This window comes from Panthera leo, chromosome A1, assembly GCF_018350215.1.
Source record: "Panthera leo isolate Ple1 chromosome A1, P.leo_Ple1_pat1.1, whole genome shotgun sequence".
NCBI lineage: Eukaryota > Metazoa > Chordata > Mammalia > Carnivora > Felidae > Panthera > Panthera leo.
Window position 1 is genome coordinate 208836366 of NC_056679.1, and position 21894 is coordinate 208858259.

At 36.5% G+C, this 21894-nt stretch overlaps 1 protein-coding gene across 1 annotated transcript in view; it reads right to left on the reverse strand.

The window, feature by feature from the left end:
* The window catches only part of WDR70 (WD repeat domain 70), a 299594-nt gene that overhangs the window by 180654 nt on the left and 97046 nt on the right, over window positions 1-21894 (reverse strand). The window contains exon 9 of the mRNA XM_042951763.1: window positions 7936-8012. Coding sequence (XP_042807697.1) covers window positions 7936-8012 — 77 coding nt within the window. The remainder of the gene's footprint in view (window positions 1-7935; window positions 8013-21894) is intronic.

Consider the following 21894-nt stretch of genomic DNA (forward strand, 5'->3'; position numbering starts at 1 on the left):
ATGTTAGAACTCTGGGTGTGGACTTTAATTCAACTTGTTGGATGACCTTGACAGTTCCATAAGGTTTTTGTTTATGGCCATGTTTATGAACTTGGGCATAGATGCCAGGTAATAGAAAAAGAGGGAAAGCTGCCTTATTTAGGAGACCAGTGTAATCCTGGTTCCAATACCTAATAAAAAAAGAATACAAGGGAAAAGTCCATTGATTTGTCTTTTTTTTTTTTTTTTTGGCCTTTGGTCATTTTTTGTTTGTTTCTTAAATTCTACATATGAGTGAAATCATATTGCATTTCTCTTTCTCTGACTGGCTTATTTTGCTTAGCAGTATAACGCTTTTGCTCCATCTACATCACTGCAAATGGCAAGACCGCATTCTTTTTTATGGCTCAATAATATTCTATTGTACACATTGTACATATATTCTATTGTACATATTCTTTATTCATCTATCAAGGGACACTTGGGCTGCTTCCATAATTTGGCTATTATAAATAACAATGCTATAAAAATAGAAGTACACATATCCCTTTGAGTTAGTTTTTTGTATTTTGGGGATAAATAGCCAGTAGTGCAATTACCGGACCACAAAATAGTTGTATTTTTAACTTTCTGAGGAAAGTCCATACTGCTTTCCCGAGTGGCTGCACCAGTTTCCATTCCCACCAAGAGTGCACAAGGGTTCCTTTTCCTCCACATTCTGGCCTTGTTACTTCTTGTCTTTTTGATTCTAGTTATTCTGACAGATGTAAGCTGGTATTTCAGTGTGGCTTTGATTTGCATTTCCCTGATGATGAGTGATGTTGAACATCTTTTCATGTGTCCATTGGTCATCTGGATGTCTTCTTTGGAGAAATATCTGTTCATGTCTTCTATTTTTATTGGATTATTCTTTTTTTAGGTGTTGAATTATATAAATTTTTTATATATTTTGGATACTAACCCTTTATTGAATAAGTCATTTGCAAGTATCTTCTCCTATTCAATAGGTTGTCTTTTAGTTTTGTTGATTGTTTCCTTCACTGTGCAGAAGTTTTGTCTTGATGTAGTTTTCTTTGCCTCAGGAGACCTACCTAGAAAAACGTTGCTAGGGTTGATGTCAGAGACATTTCTGCCTGTGCTCTCTTCTAGGACTTTTATGGTTTTAGGTCTCACATTTAAGTCTTTAATCTGTTTTAAGTTTACTTTTGTGTATGGTATAAGAAAGTGGTCCAGTTTCATTCTTTTGCATGTTGCTGTCCAATTTTCCCAACACCATTTGTTGAAGCGACTTTTTCCCATTGCATATTCTTTCCTGCTTTGTCAAAGATTAATTGACCATATACTTGTGGGTTTATTCCTGAGTTTTCTATTCTGTTCCATTGATCTATGTGTCTATTTTTGTGCTGCTAAACAGTTTTTGATGACTACCGCTTTGTAATCTAACTTGAAGTCTAGCATTGTGATGTCTCCAGCTTTGCTTTTCTTTTTCAAGACTGTTTTTGCTCTTCAGGGTCTTTTGTGCTTCTATATAAATTTTAGGATTATTTGTTACAGTTCTGTGAAAACTGTTGTTGGTATTTTGACAGAGATTACATTAAATGTGTAGATTGCTTTGGGTGGACTCAACATTTTAACTATATATGTTTTTCCAATCTGTGAGCGTGGAATGTCGGTTTCCATTTGTTTGTGTCATCTTTAATTTCTTTCAACAATGTTTTATAATTTTAAAGAATATAGGGCTTTCACCTCTTTGGTTAAGTGTATTCCTAGGTATTTTATTATTTTGGTATAATTGTAAATAGGATTATTTTCTTAATTTCTCTTTCTGTTGCTTCATTATTACTATATAAAAATGCAACAGATTTCTCTATGCATTGATTTTATATCCTGTAACCTTAATGAATTAATTTATCGGTTCTAGTAGTTTTTTGGTGGAGTCTTTAGGATTTTCTATATATAGTATCATGTCATCTGCAAAAATTGCAAGTTTTACTTCTTCATTTCCAATTTGGATGCTCTCTGTTTGTTTGATTGCTGTGGCTAGGATTTTCAGTACTATGATGAATAAAAGTGGTGAAAGTAGACATCCTTGTCTTGTTCCTGACCTTACAGGGAAAGCTCTGTTTTTCCCTATTGAGTAGGATATTCACTGTGGGTTTTCCATTCATGGCCTTTATTATAGTTGAGATCACTGGAAAATTTTAACACCCTGTAGAGTGAACATTCCTATGAAAATCAAAATCATAGGACTCTTTATTGGCTGGCCTTATAATTACATTAAAATCCTAACCCTTTATACCTTAGACTACAATACCTTATATGATCTAGTCCCTGCTTTCTTCTTCAAATTCACTTCCTGTCATTCCTACCTTTCCTATCAACAAAACCAGATTTTCCGCCCTTCCAATATGTCTTAATACATTCCCTTCTTAAGGTCTTGAATTATGCTGCCACTTTGGCCTGGAAGGTTCTCTCTGCTAGAGCTACCTCCTGTGCATGGTATAAGTCTCAACTAAAAGGTCACCTCCTCAGGGTGCCTGGGTGGCTCAGTGGGTTAAGCAGCCGACTTCAGCTCAGGTCATGACCTTGCAGTTCCTGGGTTCGAGCCCCACAACAGGCTCTGTGCAGACAACTCAGAGCCTGAAGCCTGCTTTGGATTCTGTGTCTCCCTCTCTCTCTCTGTCTCTCCCCTGTTCACTCTCTGTCTCTCTCTCTCTCAAGAACAAATAAACATTAAAAGGTGACCTCCTCTGGGGCGCCTGGGTGGCGCAGTCGGTTAAGCGTCCGACTTCAGCCAGGTCACGATCTCGCGGTCCGTGAGTTTGAGCCCTGCGTCAGGCTCTGGGCTGATGGCTCGGAGCCTGGAGCCTGTTTCCGATTCTGTGTCTCCCTCTCTCTCTGCCCCTCCCCCGTTCATGCTCTGTCTCTCTCTGTCCCAAAAATAAATTAAAAAAAAAAAAAAAAAAAAAAAAAAAAAACGTTGAAAAAAAAAAGGTGACCTCCTCTGAGGCCTTCTCTGCCTACTCTACATACAGAAGACACTTCTACTTTCTACCCTTCTGCTTTACTTTATTTTATTCTCAATACTTATTACTACATAAAACTATATTAATTTACTACTGTATCTGTACCTTGTCTGTCTCCAAGCACTCACCTCTACTTAAATGTAAGCATCATGAAGGCAGAGACTTATATCACACACAGGAGTACCTGCCACATAGTGAGCACACTGTATTTGCTGATTTAACTAGGCATCTGGGCTGATCTCTCACAGCATAGCCTATTACTAATTACTACCCTCAAAGTCAAAGGTCAAGAAAAAGTCAAGCTGCAAACCATCTGAATTTATTAGTGGTAGATTTTTTTTTTAAGGTGGTAAAGAATATGTATAATTGGGGTCTATGGTTAAAGCCAACTGATCTTCATACAAAAGTATGGACAAAAAAAGCTCATCTGTACAGTGTAAAAAGAAACTGGAGCATATTTTCAAAGGTACAATATACTAGTATGTCGGTGGTTTGAGCAGGGAATTAAAGAATTGCTCTTGCAAGGAATGGGAAAAACTATATTTTATGCCCAATAAAGTGTCATGACTTAGAACTTTATCCAAACCATTGTTTAGAGCATTAACAAAGTTAAATAGGTTTCTATAAATTCTATATAAAACTATTTATCTTTTTCTAAGTTTATCTATTTTGAGAGAGAGAGAGCACTTGTGTGCCTGCACAGAACCTGACGTGGGGTTCCATCTCATGAACCATGAGATCATGACCTGAGCCAAAATCAAGAGTTGGATGCTTAACCGACTAAGCCACCCAGGTACCCCTATACAAAAGTATTTAAATGTTTATTGTAGATCGCTGGCCTGGAAATATAATGTTCAAAGTTTCTCAAACTTATTTGACCATGGAATGCCTTTCTTTACTAATTTACATATCTTGGAAATCAATTTGGGAAAAGCTTCTGCAGAGTTCATAAAGTTACTGTGTTAGCCAACTATGAGAGCCGACCATTTAGCCTGATCCTTACTAGTTTAGAGAACAAGTTTTTTTTTCCAATTGCTTTATTCATTGAAGCTTTTAACCAAAATTACCTGGTTCCTCTGTGCTTTTTAATTTCTTTTTTTAACATTTATTTATTTTTGAGACAGAGAGAGACAGAGCATGAACGGGGGAGGGTCAGAGAGAGAGGGAGACACAGAATCGGAAACAGGCTCCAGGCTCTGAGTGGTCAGCACAGAGCCCGAGGCAGGGCTCAAACTCACAGACTGCGAGATCATGACCTGAGCCGAAGTCGGCCGCTTAACTGACTGAGCCACCCAGGCGCCCCCCTCTGTGCTTTAATAGAATGTTTTCTTCTGACTCATATATTAATGTATTTATTTCCTTATATTACTACACTATATAAAGTCTTTAAATCTATACTGCATAAAGCTGGTGCAGCCACTCTGGAAAACAGTATAGAGGTTCCTCAAAAAACTAAAAATAGAACTATCCAATGACCCAGCAATTGCACTACGAGGCATTTATCCAAGGGATACAGGTGTGCTGTTTCAAAGGGACACATGCACCCCAATGTTTACAGCAGCACTATCAACAATAGCCAAAGTATGGAAAGAGCCCAAATGTCCATCAGTGGATAAATGGATAAAGAAGATGTGGTATATATACAGTGGGGTATTGCTCGGCAATCAAAAAGAATGAAATCTTGCCATTTGCAACTACATGGATGGAACTGGAAGGTACTATATGCTAAGTGAAATTAATCAGAGAAAGACAAATATCATATGACTTCACTCATATGAGGACTTTAAGAGACAAAACAGATGAACAGAAGGGAAGGGAAACAAAAATAATATAAAAACAGGGAGAAGGACAAAGCATAAGAGACTCTTAAATATGGAGAACAAACAGAGGGTTACTAGAGGTGGTGTGGGAGGGATGATGAGCTAAATGGGTAAGGGGAATCTACTCCTGAAATCACTGTTGCACTATATGCTAATTTGGATATAAATTTTAAAAAATAAAATTTAAAAAAATCTATACTGCATAAAGCCTCTATACAGTTGTGGGAATCCTTGTCTTCTTATTAAATACAAATAGCTTCAGTACTTAAATATATAATACAATATTTACTTTAAATTTTGGTAAATAATTTTTTTAAGAGTTTTATTAATTTCTTCCTATTCCTATTTTACTTAGAACTTTTACTGGGGGGGGGGGCGCATCTGGGTGGCTCAATCCATTATGTGTCTGACTTCGGCTCAGGTCATAATCTCACAGTTTGTGGGTTTGAGCCCTGCGTCGGGCTCTGTGCTGACAGCTCAGGGTCTGGAGTCTGCTTTGGATTCTGTGTCTCCCTCTCTCTCTGTCCCTCCCCCGCTCACATTCTCTTTCTCTCAAAAATAAACATTAAAAAAAAATTTTTTTTTTAAAGAACTTATACTGGGAAAGACAACTAAATTTTATCAAATGTCAATGTTATCATATAATAATATCATGTGATTTGTAATTTTTCATTTGTTAACGAATTATCTTAAAAATTTCTTGATGGTAAAATTTCTTAATTGTAAAAAATTCTTGCATTTCTAGAATAAGCCTTACCTGGTCATGAGATACTATTAATTTAGATTAGCTGCTAAATTCCCAAAGAAATCAGAAAATTGATTTGCTAAAATTAGGAATGTCACTTTAAACATACATAATTTAAGTTTTGGAAAGATAACAAGACAAAGAAAAAAAACAAGTTAGAACTACATAGGTCTATTTACCAGAAATTTTAATCAAATTGTCTTATCCTGTTTCAGTCATATTCTGTATAGATTCCCAAATTTTAGTTCCTTTCAGATCAAATTAATTTTTAAATTGTGCTATGGGAGTAAAATTATACCTTTTGTCTGTTACTCTAAAGATTAATTCCAGAATACACAAACTATCCAAAAATGTCAATAGCAATTTTGAAGGTAAATGAGGCAAAATATAAATAACAGAAAGTAAAGATGAAAGACAAAATAGCCTAAAAACAAAATATATTTTATCTAAAATACGTTTCACCTAAATAACACCATCTATATCTTTTAATTTATAAAATTTTCCATTGCAATTTCTCCATAACATTACCTACAGTGCATTCTTGTGAACTACTCTTAATACTAAAAATTAATCATACAATTTAATAATATAGGGAAAAGCTGCTCAAATATTTCCTATAATATTCTTGAGTTCTAGGCCAACAGATACAATACAAAAGAATCTTAATAACTACTTAATCAATTTTTTCAGTTATTACTTCCAAAAAATAATAATTTAAACAATAAACTTATATTAGCTATTAGACTCAGAAATCAATCTTTATTATAAAAACTAATAAGTTATTAGTCACAACTTCAAAGTCATTTGAGTCCACTTAATAGCATGAGTCTGATCCATTGAGCACCCTAATAAACTGTACTGGAATTTATGCCAACTCTCATTTTCGTAGTTTTATTTATTTAAACAAACCTTATACTATAAAAGTTAAGAACAAGAATATGTACTTTTTTTCAAGTTTTTACTTAAATTCCAGTTAGTTAAAATACACCATTATATTAGTTTCAGGTGTAGAATTTAGTGATTCATCACTTACATATAACACCCAGTGCTCATCACAAGTACCTGCCTTAATACCTATCATCCATTCAGCCAATTCCCTATCCCTCCCCACCACCCTCCCCTCTCAGTTTGTTGTCTATAGTTAAGGGTCTGTTTTCTGGTTTTCTTGTCTTTCTTCCCCTGGTTCATCTGTTTAGTTTCTTAAATTTCACATGAGTGAAATCATGTGTGTATTTGTCTTTCTCTGACTGACTTACTTTGCTTAGCATAATACTTTCCAGCTCCATCCAAGTCGCTGCAAATGGCAAGATCCCATTCTTTTTTATGGCTGAGTAATATTCCATTAATATATATACCACATCATCTTCATCCATTCATTAGTCAATGGACATTTGGGCTCTTTCCATAATTTGGCTATTGTTGGTGTATGTATGCCATGTCTAATCACGCCCAAGCAGAAGTCTAGGGTTTCATTCTCTGGAGAGGTCTCTGAACTGCAGGATATAAGGCACATATCCTCACCCTTTCCCTAACCCTATCCTAAACCCTAACCCTAGATGTGTGTGCGTGGGGGGGGGGGGGGGGGGGGGGGGGGGGGGGGGGGGGGGGGGGGGGGAGGGGAGGACAAGGAAGATGTAATGTGTATGTGTATACACACACACACACACACACACACACACACACACACACACAATGGAATATTATTCAGCAATGAAAAAGTATGAAATCTTGGCATTTCCAACAACCTGAATGGAGCTATAGAGTATTATGATAAGTAAAATAAGCCAGAGAGAGAAACACAAATACCATATAATTTCACTCACATGTGGAATTTAAGAAATAAAACAAATGAGCAAAGGAATAAAAAAAGAGAGAACGACAAACCATGAAACAGACACTTAACTATAGAGAACAAAACTAATGGTTGCCAGAGGGGAGGTGGGTGGGAGGATGGGTGAAATAGGTGATGGGGATCAAGGAGTGTACTTATGTGATGAGTACCAGGTGTTGTATGGAAATGCAGAATCACTATATTGTACAAATGAAACTTGGGCTCTGTGCTGACAGCTCAGAGTCTGCAGCCTGCTTCAGATTCTGTGTCTCACTCTCTCTCTTCCCCTCCGCCACTCATGCTCTGTCTCTCTCTCTCAAAATAATAAACATTAAAAAAATTTAAAGAAAGTAATATTACACTATATGATGATGGAATAAAAGTAAAAACTTAAAAAAAAGAAAAAAGAATATGTAAACATCAGGATTCCTAACACTCTATTTCCTACTTTACTGGCCAGCATGTAACAATACAAATATTAAAGAAAATACTGAAAGATATTAATGTATTAGGTGAATTATCAATAGTACTCACGCATCATTTGAGCAAGTCATAAATTCTCCCTTTATTTTGGGATGCCATGAGCCAGTATGAAGCATTGCTGTATGACCCTTAAAAAATAAAAATACAGGAAAAAAGATATTTAAAAAGATTTAAAAATAAATAAAATGACCAGAAACTGATATGTCATGCTTTAAAGTTAAACTTTTTAGTCCTCCCAAGACCACACTATTTTAATTATAAACATAGTATGCTACGCCAATTTTATTTCATAATATGCTTTGTTTATTTCATTTTGTTTAATTCTCCATATAATTCTCCTGCCCAGAAATTAACACAGTGCTTATACAGAACAGGTGCTTAATAAGTAAGGAAATAGAGAAGAAACTGAAAGTCTCTCTTTAGGAAAGATGTAAATGGAAAAACCGTAATAAGAGGGAGATAGGCCCTTCTTTAAAGACTCTTTTCTCAATGGAAAAGAAGAAAAAAAAAGTATTTGCAAATAATCAAGGCAAAAGCAAGAGGTTAAGGGAAAAAAATTTACACTTCTTAAAAATGTGTCCACAATCTTGATTCAACCATACATCTGTAAGAATAAATATGTGAGAAAAGGAGAGACATCTTTAAAATGATTCAAGATTAACCCTTCTAAGAGCATAATTTTAAAATACTGTAAATAAAATAATGTGATGTTGGTAAACAAACTGACACACAGAGAGTACATATCAAACATAAATACACACATACACACACATTCCCCATCTAGGTGCAAAGTCAGCTAGAGTGACCTCATACGGTATGTTCAGATGGGGCAGAAAAGAGCCTAATACTTAATAATGGAAAAATCTCTTATTCTGAAAGAGTTGAAAATAAAACTATGCTATAAGAAGCAAAATGTACATCTTTAAATGATTTAGAAGGAAAATAACTGTATCTCTCTGGAAAGAATGAATTGGAACTGGAGTACCCACATATAAACCTAGAGACCATCTACAGTCCAAGTTGCTCACAACGTCTCAAACAGGACCTGGCCAACTCATGACAATTTGCTTATGTTTACTGGGTAGAACAGGGACCACAGATGTGCAGTAGGGAAGCATGAACTGAAGTAATGGGACCAGATGGGAAGTCTGAGATTCCACTTTCCTCTCCTGAATTTAAGACTGCATATTTAACTATCAACTTGACATTTCCATTTGCATCTCCTAGGCATTTCAAACATAATAATAGGTCCATTAGGGAAATCTGTTTCTTACTGCCCACTTCATCTGCAATCAACTTCTTCCCCAGTTGCTAAAACTACAAACGTGGGGGTCATCCTTAAATACTACAATAACCATAAACCTAAAACCCTCTCTCTGTCCACCCAAATTCAATCCATTAGCGAGTCCTCTCACTTCAACCCAAAATACACCTTAAATCTATCCACTTTTCTCATTATTCCCTACTACCACTCTTGTAGAAGCCAACATTATCTCAGTTATTACACAGTAAACAGGTCTGTCACTAGTCTCTCCACTTCTATTCCTGCGTCATGTGCTCCACCTAGCAATCAATATAGTCTTTTAAAAATACACCTCTGGGGCACCTGGCTGGTTCAGTTGGTTAAGTATCTGACTCTTGATTTTGGCTCAGGTCATGATCTCACAGTCATGAGACTGAGCCCTGTGTTGGGCTTGCCACCAAGCACAGAGCCTACTTGGGATTCTCTCCCTCTTTCTCTGCCCCTCTCCCATTCACGCTCACATTCTCTCCTTCTCTCTCTCTCTTTCTCTCTCTGAATAAATAAACTTTAAAAATAAATAAAAACATCTTGTGTATTTTATGTAAATAAATAAAAACATTCTAAAACCACCACTAGTTATTGTCCTCTACTGGCTCCCCAACCTCTTTAGATCGTCTACAACTACTCACATGTTCAGTCTCTTGCTTTCTTTACAACTGCACTTATTTTGTCCTCCCTCTTCCCCAACAGACATGAATCCACTGGCCTCCTTTCATTTCCTCTAATACAACCAGCTCGTTCCCTGAATCAAGGCCTTCTCGTATGCTTTTCCATTTGTGGGAAAGCTCTTTACTCTACTTTTACATGACTGGCTTCCATTCCTTCAATCTCAGTTTACATGCCACTTATTCAAATAAGTATGACCTAGCTCTGTCTCTGCGTCCATATGGCCTATTCTGTTGTTCTCTTCCAATGTACCTGTCCATTTCCTTAATAATAGTCACGATTTATAATTCTGTATCTATTAACTTATTATCAGATTTCTGAAACTGCTGATGTTTTGCATATTCAAAAACAAATAAATAAGGGAGAAACCTAAAATTCAATATAAACAGAAACAAATCAACCCTACTGTATTTCAAGTGAACAATAAAAACACTGAAAGAATAAACTGAAGGTAATAACTCAAGTAACTATATACCCTGTCCTGGGTTAAATGGTGGCCCCCAGAAAGAAATACTCACGTCCTAACCACTGGAAGCTGGGAATGTAACCTTAAAGAGTCAGAAGAGAAGAAGACACAAAGAGGAGAAAGCTCTGAGAAGATGAAGGCAGAGACTGGAGTTATGCTGCCACAAGCCAGGGAAAACCCGGAGTCGCCAGAAGCTGGAAGTAGCATGGAAGGATTCCCCTAGAGCCACTAGAGGGAGCATGGTTGTGTCAATACCTTGATTCTAAGACTTCTGGCCTCCAGAAATGTGAAAGAATTTCTGTTGTTAAGCTACTAACTGTGTGGTAATTTATTACAGCAATCCTAGGAAATGAATACATACCCTCAGGCTAAAGACCAAAAGAACTATAGGGGTGCCTGGATGGCTCAGTTGGCTAAGCATCCAACTCAGGCTCAGGTCATGATCTCATGATTGTGAGTTCAAGCCCCCTCCCTGACCCCGTCAGGCTTTGTGCTGACAGCTCAGAGCCTGAAGCCTGCTTCATATTCTGTCTCTCTCTCTCTCTATCCCACCCCTGCTTGTGCACTATGTCTCTCTCTCAATTATAAATAAACATTAAAAAAAATTTTTTTTAAGACCAAAAGAACTATAAATAAATATTTAATTCTAGTTAATATATTTGTTTCTTTTTTGCAGTGGTATGCATTAACAATTCTGAAACTGCTTTCGTTACAACGAAGAATTAAGCAAATGAGGAAATATGCTGAGGACCATGAGAGTCGCCTTTCCTGCTGTTAGAGAAAGGAGTTCCAAAAGTGGAAAGAAGAAAGACTAGAAAGAACTCTATGGGTTTTGACTGAAATTATGGGTATCAATATGAACCCATGATTTCTAACAGGTAGATACAAATATAGGTGTGTGTGTGTAAGTTATTATCTAGCTTTGTATGCTGAGAATGACTAGTAGGAATGACAACCAGCAACCCTAGGACAAATATTCTAGTTTCTAAATTGCATTCTCCATTTAAGAGGAAACCAGACTCCTTGGAGAGAAGTTTGATTCTTGTTCAAACAACATGAACATGGAACATGTGGTTTACCAAAAAACAAGCAAGTGCAAAAATGATGGGGATATATTAAAGAATAAAGTGCAGGTTAAGGGACTTCCACTGGAACAATTAGAGCATCAAAATAAATAACAAAAGTAATAGATTAAATAGTAATAGTAAGGGGCGCCTGGGTGGCTCAGTCGGTTAAGCGGCCAACTTCAGCTCAAGTCATGATCCCGCGGTCCGTGAGTTCGAGCCCCACGTCGGGCTCTGTGCTGACAGCTCAGAGCCTGGGGCCTGTTTCAGATTCTGTGTCTCCCTCTCTCTGACCCTCCCCCGTTCATGCTCTGTCTCTCTCTGTCTCAAAAATAAATAAACGTTAAAAAAAAATTAAAAAAAAATAGTAATAGTAAAAGCATTTACTAACTTAAGAACTCCTGGGTGAATATTAATAAATAAGTAAGAGAAAACTCTTCCTTACCATAGAAAAATCACCATTTTACAATCATCACAGTAATAATTGACCAGGCAAGAATCATCAATGGATGCTAAAACTAGCAGAGAAAAGTCTGGTAATGAACAGGGTATTTCCATGCTATCAAAATCTCCCTGGAAACTGCTTAATAATTACAAAGAGAAAATAGTAGAGAAGAGATCTGTTATTACACTACCTGAAACAAGTCATCCAAATTAACATCACCAGCACTGCGATGCACAGGTAGCACGTACTTTGCGATATGAGGACGCAAGAAGGACCCAATATTGTTTCTGTGACAGCCTTTCTAGAAATGCATACTCAAACTCTCATGATGAGGAAAACCAGACAAAATCAAATCCTACATCTCTTGCTACATATTTACAACTTCTACACATTTACAAAAGAAATGGCTTATAGTTTTCAAATATACCAAAGTTTCTTTTAACAAAGGCAGAGAACTATTCCCAATTAAAAGAGACAAAAGCCATGGCTACTGAACTGGTGGGAATATAATCAAAAAGGAGATTGTTGAGATAACCATGGACTACAGATTAAATAGTATTTCATCAATGTTAAATTCATAGTTATGTAAAAAGATCATATTATTATTAGGAAAACCACACTGAAGAATTTAGGAGTAAAGGAACATGATGTCTGCAAGTTATTTCAAAAGTCGGGGAATATTAAACGCACACACATAATTCTAATGTATGCGCAAATACGTATGAGTGTGAGTGAGGGGGGTATATAAGTGTGGGGGATGGAAAGAGAAGGACAGAGTTTGTGTTAGCTGAGGAAGGAAGAGAGGAGGGGATGGGGGAAGATAAAGCAATGGGGCAAAATATGAACAACTGATGAATCTGAAAAAAGGGTATAAGGAAGTTCTAGGTACTATTCCTATAACTTTTCTGTTAATTTGAAACGATATCAAAATAAACACTTAAAAAAATGTCCTGGATGCTCTGTGAAGAAAAGCTTGTTGCAAAGTCAAAAGAGGAATTAAGAGGGCCACCTGGGAAGCCAGTGATGTGGTTCATCTGAACACTGACAGTCGCTTGGACTAGGGCACAGCAGTAAAGTGTTCAGAGGTAAGAAGATTTGGGATACATTTTAAAGAGAGAGACAACAGGTTTCCCTAAAGAACTGGATCTGGGCTGCAACCACAGATGAAGCCGAAGTTTGTGAATTAATCAAGCAACTGTTGTGTAAATGGGTGACTATATAAATAACACATCATTCTCTCTGGCCATGAAGAACATGAACTCTCTTCTGTGTTTAGGAAATTCCCCAAAATATGACTCTTGGTAAAAGACAGAGACTACCTCTCATAGAGAAGTGGAAAAGTCAGGCTCTATCTTTGCCAGCCTCCCTTACAGATGTGACACAGGAATGCAATCTAGCTCTGCCCATTACATTCCCTTGAGCTGTGACTTAAGGACAAGGGAGTGCTATCTTTCCCTGTTAGCTCATTTGGGCCACTGTAACAAAAATACCATAAACTGAGTGGCTTATGAACAATAAACATTTGTTTCTCACAGTTCTGGAAACTGGGAAGTTGAAGATCAAGGTGCCAGCAGATTTAGTGTCTGAACTCCCTAGTTCACAGAGGCCATCCTTTTACTATAACCTCATATGGTGAAGGGGTAAGAAAGGTTTCTTGGGACACTTTCATAGGGCACTAATCTCATTCATGACAGCTCCACTTTCATGGCCTAATCACCTTGCAAAAGCCCCACCTTCTAATACCATCACCTTGGGGTTACAATTTCAAAATATGAATTCTGGGGGATACTCGGTCTAAGGAGTAGTCTGGGGATGATTTTTGCCTTCTCTGTCTCCCGACTTGGGTTCTGGGGCAGTCCACAACTAACAACTGAGAGCAAGAGCAAACAAAGTTCCAAAAAATGGTTCCATTCTCCAGGGCATAGGGGTAGCAGTGGGGGTGAAAGGCCTGAGGAACAAAGTTCTTGTGATCTGACCTACCCTATGCCAGCCAAGCACAAGCAACAAAGCTACCAAGTCTCTCCTCAGTGTTGGCACCAGAAATGGAAGTAGTCCGAACAGGTTAAAGAATCGATTTTCTTCATTTCACACCAGCCAAGTGCCGGCTCTGGGGTGATACTTCTCATCCTCCCACCTAGCGGCAGTGGCCCTATGAGGTCATTACAGCAGATGAGTGCCAGTAACAAAACAGCGGCTGTTGTCTCAGTAAGAGGAGCAGCCCTTCATAGAAGATACTTGCTGGCTCTCCTAACCCAAACCAGGAAAAAGCCAGTAACAAAGAGGCATGGTGCCTCCTCCCCTGAACCAGAAGCAACAATGACAGCAACCGCTGTGCAGCACTTTTGACACTCCATGCTTTCTAGTAGGCCAGTATTAACAAGAAAGCAGATCACCTACCAACATATGTAGAATAGAATCCTTCTGATACTCTATGCTTTACCTCGGGAAAATGCCAACAATGGGTAGCCACACTGCCTTTCCCCACCAACACAGAGAAACAGCTGCTATGGGGGCGCCTGAGTGGCTCAGACAGTTAAGTGTCTGACTCTTGGTTTTGGCTCGGGCCATGATCTCACGGTTTGTGAGTTCAAGCCCCATATCAGGCTCCGCACTGCAGTGAGTAGCTTGCTTGGGATTCTCTCCCTCTCTCTCTCTCTCTCTCTCTCTCTCTCTCTCTCTCTCTCTCTCTCCATCCCTCCCCCACTCTCAAATAAATAAACTTTTTAAAAAAGAAAAAGCAGCTGCTGTGGGTTAGAGAAATTTTTATTTTTCACCTCAGTCCAGCTTTGCCAGGAGGCATAAGCTACAGTATGGGAACTGCTACAATGCATAAGAGTGATTTTCCAGCAAGAACATCAGAACAGAAACCCGTGAAAGACAGTAAAGGGAAAATCATAGGGTGAAGGGTTTAAAAAGCTGGAGAAAAATGTCCTTTAAATCTGTACAAAAAGTCCTGCACTCACTCCTGAGGTGTACTGTGTGAAACCTACCAGACTCAACCTAAGAAAAGCATTGAGAAGCGAACATGGTATGGACTAGCAGCCAGGGTCTATATGGATCCCTGGATAACATGTACATGGGGCAAACCAGAATAACATACAGATGCCTTGAAAATTAATACTGCAAGGAAAAACAGCTCACAGGAGGCAGGTCAGGATTTAGAGTCTAAAACTAATCAGGTTGACCCTCAGCCAAAAAAGCAACTTCACAGACAAACAAATGAAAACCCACCATTCTCTAGAGGTTTTGGACAGGACTCAGAATATCAGAACACAATATTCAAAATGTGAAAGATACAACCCAAAATTAATCATACAAAGAACCAGGAAAATCTAACCAGCTCCCAAGAAATAAGATAAAAGATGTCGACCACAAAATGACCCAAATGTTGCAATCAATATTTTAAGAAAAAGACTTAAAATCGGTGTTTATGACCAGGATACATAAAGGAAAGCAAACATATCTGAAACAAATGCAAAGATATAAAGTGACCAGCAAAGAAAAATAAACTATTAAAATGGAAACCTGGTCATATTGAAAAATAAAATAATGGGAATAAAAAATTCACTGTAAGGGCCCAATAGTAGAATGGATATGTCAGAGGAAAGACTCAATGAACTTGAAGACAGATTAATAGAAATAATTTAATCTAACAGGAAAAAATGAGCAGAATCACAGAAAGCGCTGAGACAATATCAAAAAGTTGAGTACTCATATTACATACGACTTAGGAGAAGACAGTCAGGTACAGACAAATATTTGAAGAAATAATAACTAAAAATTTCCCAAAAATGGTGAAGGAGGTAAATTTACAGATCCAAGAACTTCAGTGAATACCAAACAGGATGAACAAAACAAAAAATAATAATAATAATAAATAAATAAATAAATAAATAAATAAATGTTTTAAAGCCTACGCCTTGACACATAATAAACTATTAAAGTCCAAAAGAGAAATAGGGGGAAAATTTCAAAAAGCAAATATAAAAAACAACACATTACATAAAGAAAAACAAATACTTGAATTACTGCATAAGTATTCAACAAAAATAAGGCCAGAAGACAGTGGACCAACATTTTTAAAGTGCTGACAGAAAAATACTGCCAAGTTAAATGTATAGAAAATGTACTTTGGGAATGAAGGTGAAATAAAGACACTGCAAGATGAAAGAAAACTAAGAGAACTTGTCACCAAAAGAAATGTGACAGAAATTGAAAATTGATCATAAATTTTATATGGAAATTCAAAGAGTAGCTAAGAAATTCAAAAATTATTTTATTATTTCAAGAATACTTACTATACAGTTGGACCCCTACTTCATACCATGCACAAAAATTAACTCTAAATGGATCACAGACCTAAATGTAAGAGCTAAAACTATAAAACCCTTGGAAGAAAACATAAGCATAATTCTCCATGACTGTGGGTTAGGCAATGACACTAAAGGCACAAAACAAAGGAAAAAATAAATTGAGCTTCATCAAAATTTAAAACTTTTGTGCTTCAAAAGACACCATCGAGAACATGAAAAGACAACCCAAAGAATGAGAGAAAATATTTGCAAATCATATATCTCATAAAGGACAAATATCTAGAATATATAAACTGTTAGAACTCAATAATAAAAAGACATATAACCCAATTTTAAAATGGGCCAGGATTTGAATAGACATTTCTCTAAAGAAAATTTACAAATGGCTAATATATACACAAAAAGATGTTCAACACAGACCACAGAGATACCACTTCACACCCTCTAAGATGATTATTAAACAACAACAACATGAGAAACCACAAGTGTTGACAAGGATGTAGAAAAACTGGAACCCTCATACACTACTGGTGGGTAGGTAAAATGTTATAGACACTTTGGAAAACAGTCTGGCAGTCCCTCAAAATGTTAAACACAGAGTTACCATAGGACCCTAAAATTCCACTCCTAGGTATACATCTAAGAGAAATGACAGCATACCTCTGCACAAAAACTTGTACATGAATGTTCATAGAAGCATTATTCATAATAATAAAAAAGTGGAAACAGCACAAACGTCCATCAACTTGAGAAGAGATAAATGTGGTATATCCATACAATCGAATATTATTTGGCAATGAAATTAAATATTGATACAACATGGATAAATTTCAAAAACATGCTAAGTGAAAGAGCCACATATTGTATGATTCCATTTTCTGATATCCAGAAATGCCAAATCTATAGAGACAGCAGATTAGATTAGTAGTTGTGCAAGGCTTCAAGGGGTGGTAGACTTGGGGATGCTGGCTAAGGGACAGGGAGTATTTTATTTTTAATAGATTACTTCTTAGGACAGTTTTAGGTTCACAGCAATATTGAGAGGAAGGCACAGAGATTTTCCATAAAGCCCTTGCCCCCCACATGCATAGCTTTCCCCTATTATCAATATTCCCCATCAGAGTAGTACATTTGTTACAACTGATGAACCTACACTGACACATCGTTATCATCCAAATGTCACAGTTCATATTCAGGTTCACTCTTGATTTCGTACATTCTATGGATCTGGACAATTTATACTGACACATATCCATCATTATAACATCATACAGACTAGTTTCATTGTCTTATCATACAGACTAGTTTCATTGTCTTAAAAATCTTCTGTGCTCTGCCGAATCATCACTCCTTGCCCCTTACCCCTGACAAATATTAATCTTTTTATTGTCTCCAATAGTTTCTTTTGGGGATGACAAAATGTTCTAAAATGGATTGTGGTGATGGCTGCACACTCCATGAATATACTAAAAACCACTGAACATAACGAACTAAATGAGTAAATGTTATGGTTTATATATTCAATCTCAACATTAAAAATTAAAAAAGAAAGACTACTTCAAGTGAAAGGGAAATAATTACAAAGAGAAACTGGAATATAAGCAATGAAAGGACAACAAAAGAAAGGATAAATACCTGAGTAAACAGAACAATATTTTTCACCTTTAACTTTTGTTGAGAACAAAAATTATTATCATTGCCTGATAGGATTTTCAACATATGAAAACGGAACATACAACAACTACATCAGGATTGGGGGAAGAGCCTATGTGGTTGCACAATTTCTATTTTTCACTTGATATGGTAAAATATTAATTCTAAGTAGATTATATATAATTTAATATATTTTTATAGTTCCCTAGAACCACCACTTAAAATACTATACAAAGAGCATAATTAAAATCCAACAGTTAAAAAAAATGGAATTCTAAAAATACTCAGATAATTTAAAAGAAATTAGGAAAGATGAGGCACTGAACAAAGAACAGAAAGAATCAAAAGTAATAAAATGGTAGAACTAAATCCAACCCTACCAATAATTACATTAAACTTAAAATGAGCTAAACACACCAATTAAAAGACAATGATTACCATCATACATTAAAACACAAGACCTATCAATTAACACTTCTTTCAGGAATCTGACTTGAAATACAATGACACAGAAAGATTAAAAACTAAGAGTCGAAAAAGATATAACAAGCACCTTGCCTCAGGGCCTTGCATTTGCTGTTCCTCTTTCTGCATGGCTCCTCAGATACCAATGTACCTGGCTCCCTGGAGGATCCTTTATCCAGACCTCACCCTGAATGCCAATCCCTCAGAGACCTTCCTGAGTACTCTATCTAAAGAAGTCACTCGTTACTTTCTATCCCCTTAATCTGCTTCTTCATAGCACTTATTACTCTCTGGTTTTGTTATACAGTATACGTTTTGCATATTTTCATGTGTCCCACTGGCATATAAACTGCATGAGGGTTTTGCCTCCTAGACATTCAATAAATGTCTAGACACTCAATAAATGTTATTGAATAAATCAATACCAAAAGAAATATACCAAGCAAACAATAATTTTTTAAAAGCTTGAGGCGCGGCTGGGTGGCTCAGTTGGTTAAGCGATTAACTCTTGATCTTGGCTCAGGTCATGATCTCACGGTTGTCAGTTTGAGCCCTGCATCAGGCTCTGTGCTGACAGCCCAGAATCTGCTTGGGATTCTCTCTCTCCCTGTCTCTCTCTGTCCCTCTGGCACTTGAGCTCACTCATGCTCTCTCTCAAAACAAATAAAGCCAAAAAAAAAAAAAAAAGGCATGAGTGATTATATTAGCATCACACAAGGTAGACATCAGAACAAGAAAAATCGCCAGAGATAAGGAGGGACATTATATAATGATAAAAGGATCAATTTACCAAAAAGACAGAGCAATTGTAAGTATACATGCACCCAATACAACAGTTTCAAGACATGAAGCTAAAACTGAAAGAACTGAAAAGACCACGGAAAAAATAAGCACAAAGAAAATCAGCAAGTATACAGAACTCCATGAACTGACTTAACTTTATATAAACAGACTATTCTACCTGGCAACAGCAGAATACATATTCTTCACAAGTGCACACAAAACAGAAACTAAGATAGATCATATTCTAGGTCACAAAACAAACCTCACCAAATTTAAATCCAACCATACCAATAATTACATTAAACTTAAATGAGCTAAACATTCCCATAAAGGAATTAAACTAGAAATTTGTAACAGAAAGATGACATAAAAATCCCCAAATATTTGGAAATTAGATATTATGCTGCTAAATAATCCATCAGTAAAAGAGGTAGTTCCAAGGCAACTGAATGAAAATGAAAATATATCTCAAAATTTGTGGTACACAGCTAAAGCAATGCTTATAAGGAATATTATAGCACTACATGATTCTATTTAAAACAAGGGGCGCCTGGGTGACTCAATCGGTTGAGGGTCCAACTTCAGCTCAGGTCATGACATCGCCATTCACAAGTTCGAGCCCCACATCAAGCTCTGTGCTGGCAGCTCACAGCCTGGAGCCTGCTTCAGGTTCTGTGTCTCCCTCTCTCTCTGCCCCTCCCCACTCACACTCTGTCTGTCTTTCTCTCTCAAAACTAAATAAACATTAAAACAAGAATTAAAAAAAAGAAAAGATAAAACAAGTCTCTAATTAAAGCATCCACCTTAAAATACTAGGAATTCTAAAAAGAAATAGGAGAGGCAAGCAAAAGGAAAGAAAGCATAAGAACAGAAATCAATGTTGAAGACAGAACTACAACAAAGAAATACAAATGAATGAGACTTAAAAAAATTGCTCTTTGAAAAAAAAATCAATAAAATGGGAAAACTTCTTGCTAGACCAAGAAAAAAGAGAAGACACAAATTGCCAATATCAGGAAAAAGAGAAAAAATATGAGCAATGACCTTAAAGAAATATTACTAATAATTCTATGTACATAAATTTGCAACTTAGAGGAAATAGACCAAGTCCATGAAAGTCATCACCTATCCTATCTCAACACAAGAACAAAGAAATAACATGAATAGTCCTGTACTTATCAAATAAATTGAATTCATAGTTTAAATTTTTTGAAAACAGGAAAAAGAAAACTCCAAGCTACACTGGCAAATTCTACTAGACGTTTTTAAGTGATGCCATTTATAATGGCTAAAAAAAAAAAAAAGTAAATTTTAAGTGTAAATTAAGTATGAATTTAATAAAATCTGTTCAGGTGCTCTATGCTAAAAACTATAAAACCTGGAAAAAGAAAAAAAAAAGACCTAAATAAATAAGAGATATACTGTTGTTGATGGACTGAAAGACTCCAAACAGTTAAGATGTCAATTCTCTCCAAATGATCTTTAGATTCAAAATAATTTCAAACAAAATCACAGCAGGGTTCTTTGTGTATATAAACAAGATGACTGACTCTAAAATGTATGTGAAAAAGAAACTAAAATAGCCCAAAATCAAAACTACAATGAGATATATCACCTCACACCTGTCAGAATGGCTAAAATCAACAACACAAGAGACAACAGGTGTTAACAAAGATGAAGAGAAAAATGAATCCTCATGCACTGTTGGTGGGAATACAAACTGGTGCAGCCACTATGGAAAACAGTAAGGAGTTTCCTCAGAAAGTTAAAAGCAGAACTACCCTATGATCCAGCAACTGCACTAGTTACCCAAAGAATACAAAAACATTAATTCAAAGGTATACATGCACCCCAATGTTTATAGCAGCATTATCAACAATAGCCAAATTATGGAAGCAACCAAAGTGTCCAGTGACTGAATGGATAAAGAAGATGTGGTATATACACACACACAATGGAATATTACTAAGCCATAAAAATGAATGAAATCTTGCCATTTGCAGCAATATGGATGGAGCTAAAGAGTATAATGGTAAGCAAAGTAAGTCAGAGAAAGACAAATACCATATGATTTCACTCATATGTGGGATTAAGAAACAAAACAAATGAACAAAGGGAAAAAAAGAGACAGAAACCAAGAAACAGACTCTTAATTATAGTGAACTGATGGTTACCAGGCGGATGGGGGAATGGGTGAATTAGGTGATAAGCATTAAGAAGTGCACTTGTTATGATGTGTGTGTTGTATAGAAGTGTTAAATCACTATATTGTACACCTGAAATTAATATAACACTGTATGTTAACAAACTAGAATTGAAGTAAAAACTTAAAAAAAATAAGAAAGAAACTGGAGCGCCTGGGTGGCACAGTCAGTTAAGCATACGACTCTTGATCTCAGGTCATGATCTCACGGTTCATGAGTTCGAGCCCCACATGGAGTTGCACACTGACGGTGCAGAGCCTGCTTGGGATTCTGTTTCTCCTTCTCTCTGCCCCTCCCCTGCTTGTTCTGTCTCTCTCTCTTTCTCTCTCTCTCTCAATAAATAAATAAACTCTAAAAAAAAAAGGAAAAAAAAAAGAAACTAAAATAGCCCAAACAACTAAAACAAAGAACAAAGTTAGAGCACTCACACCACCAAATTTTAAGATATCCTACAAAGGTGCAATAATCAAGGCAGCGTGGTATTAGTGAAAGGGTATACACATAGCAATGGAACAGAATAGAGAGTCTCAAAATAAACTTTATCAAATGTCATCAATTTATATTTGAACAAATATGCAAAGGCAATTCAGTAAAGAGGGGTCAGTCTTTTCAACTGATGATACTGAAATAACTGGTCATTTATATGCC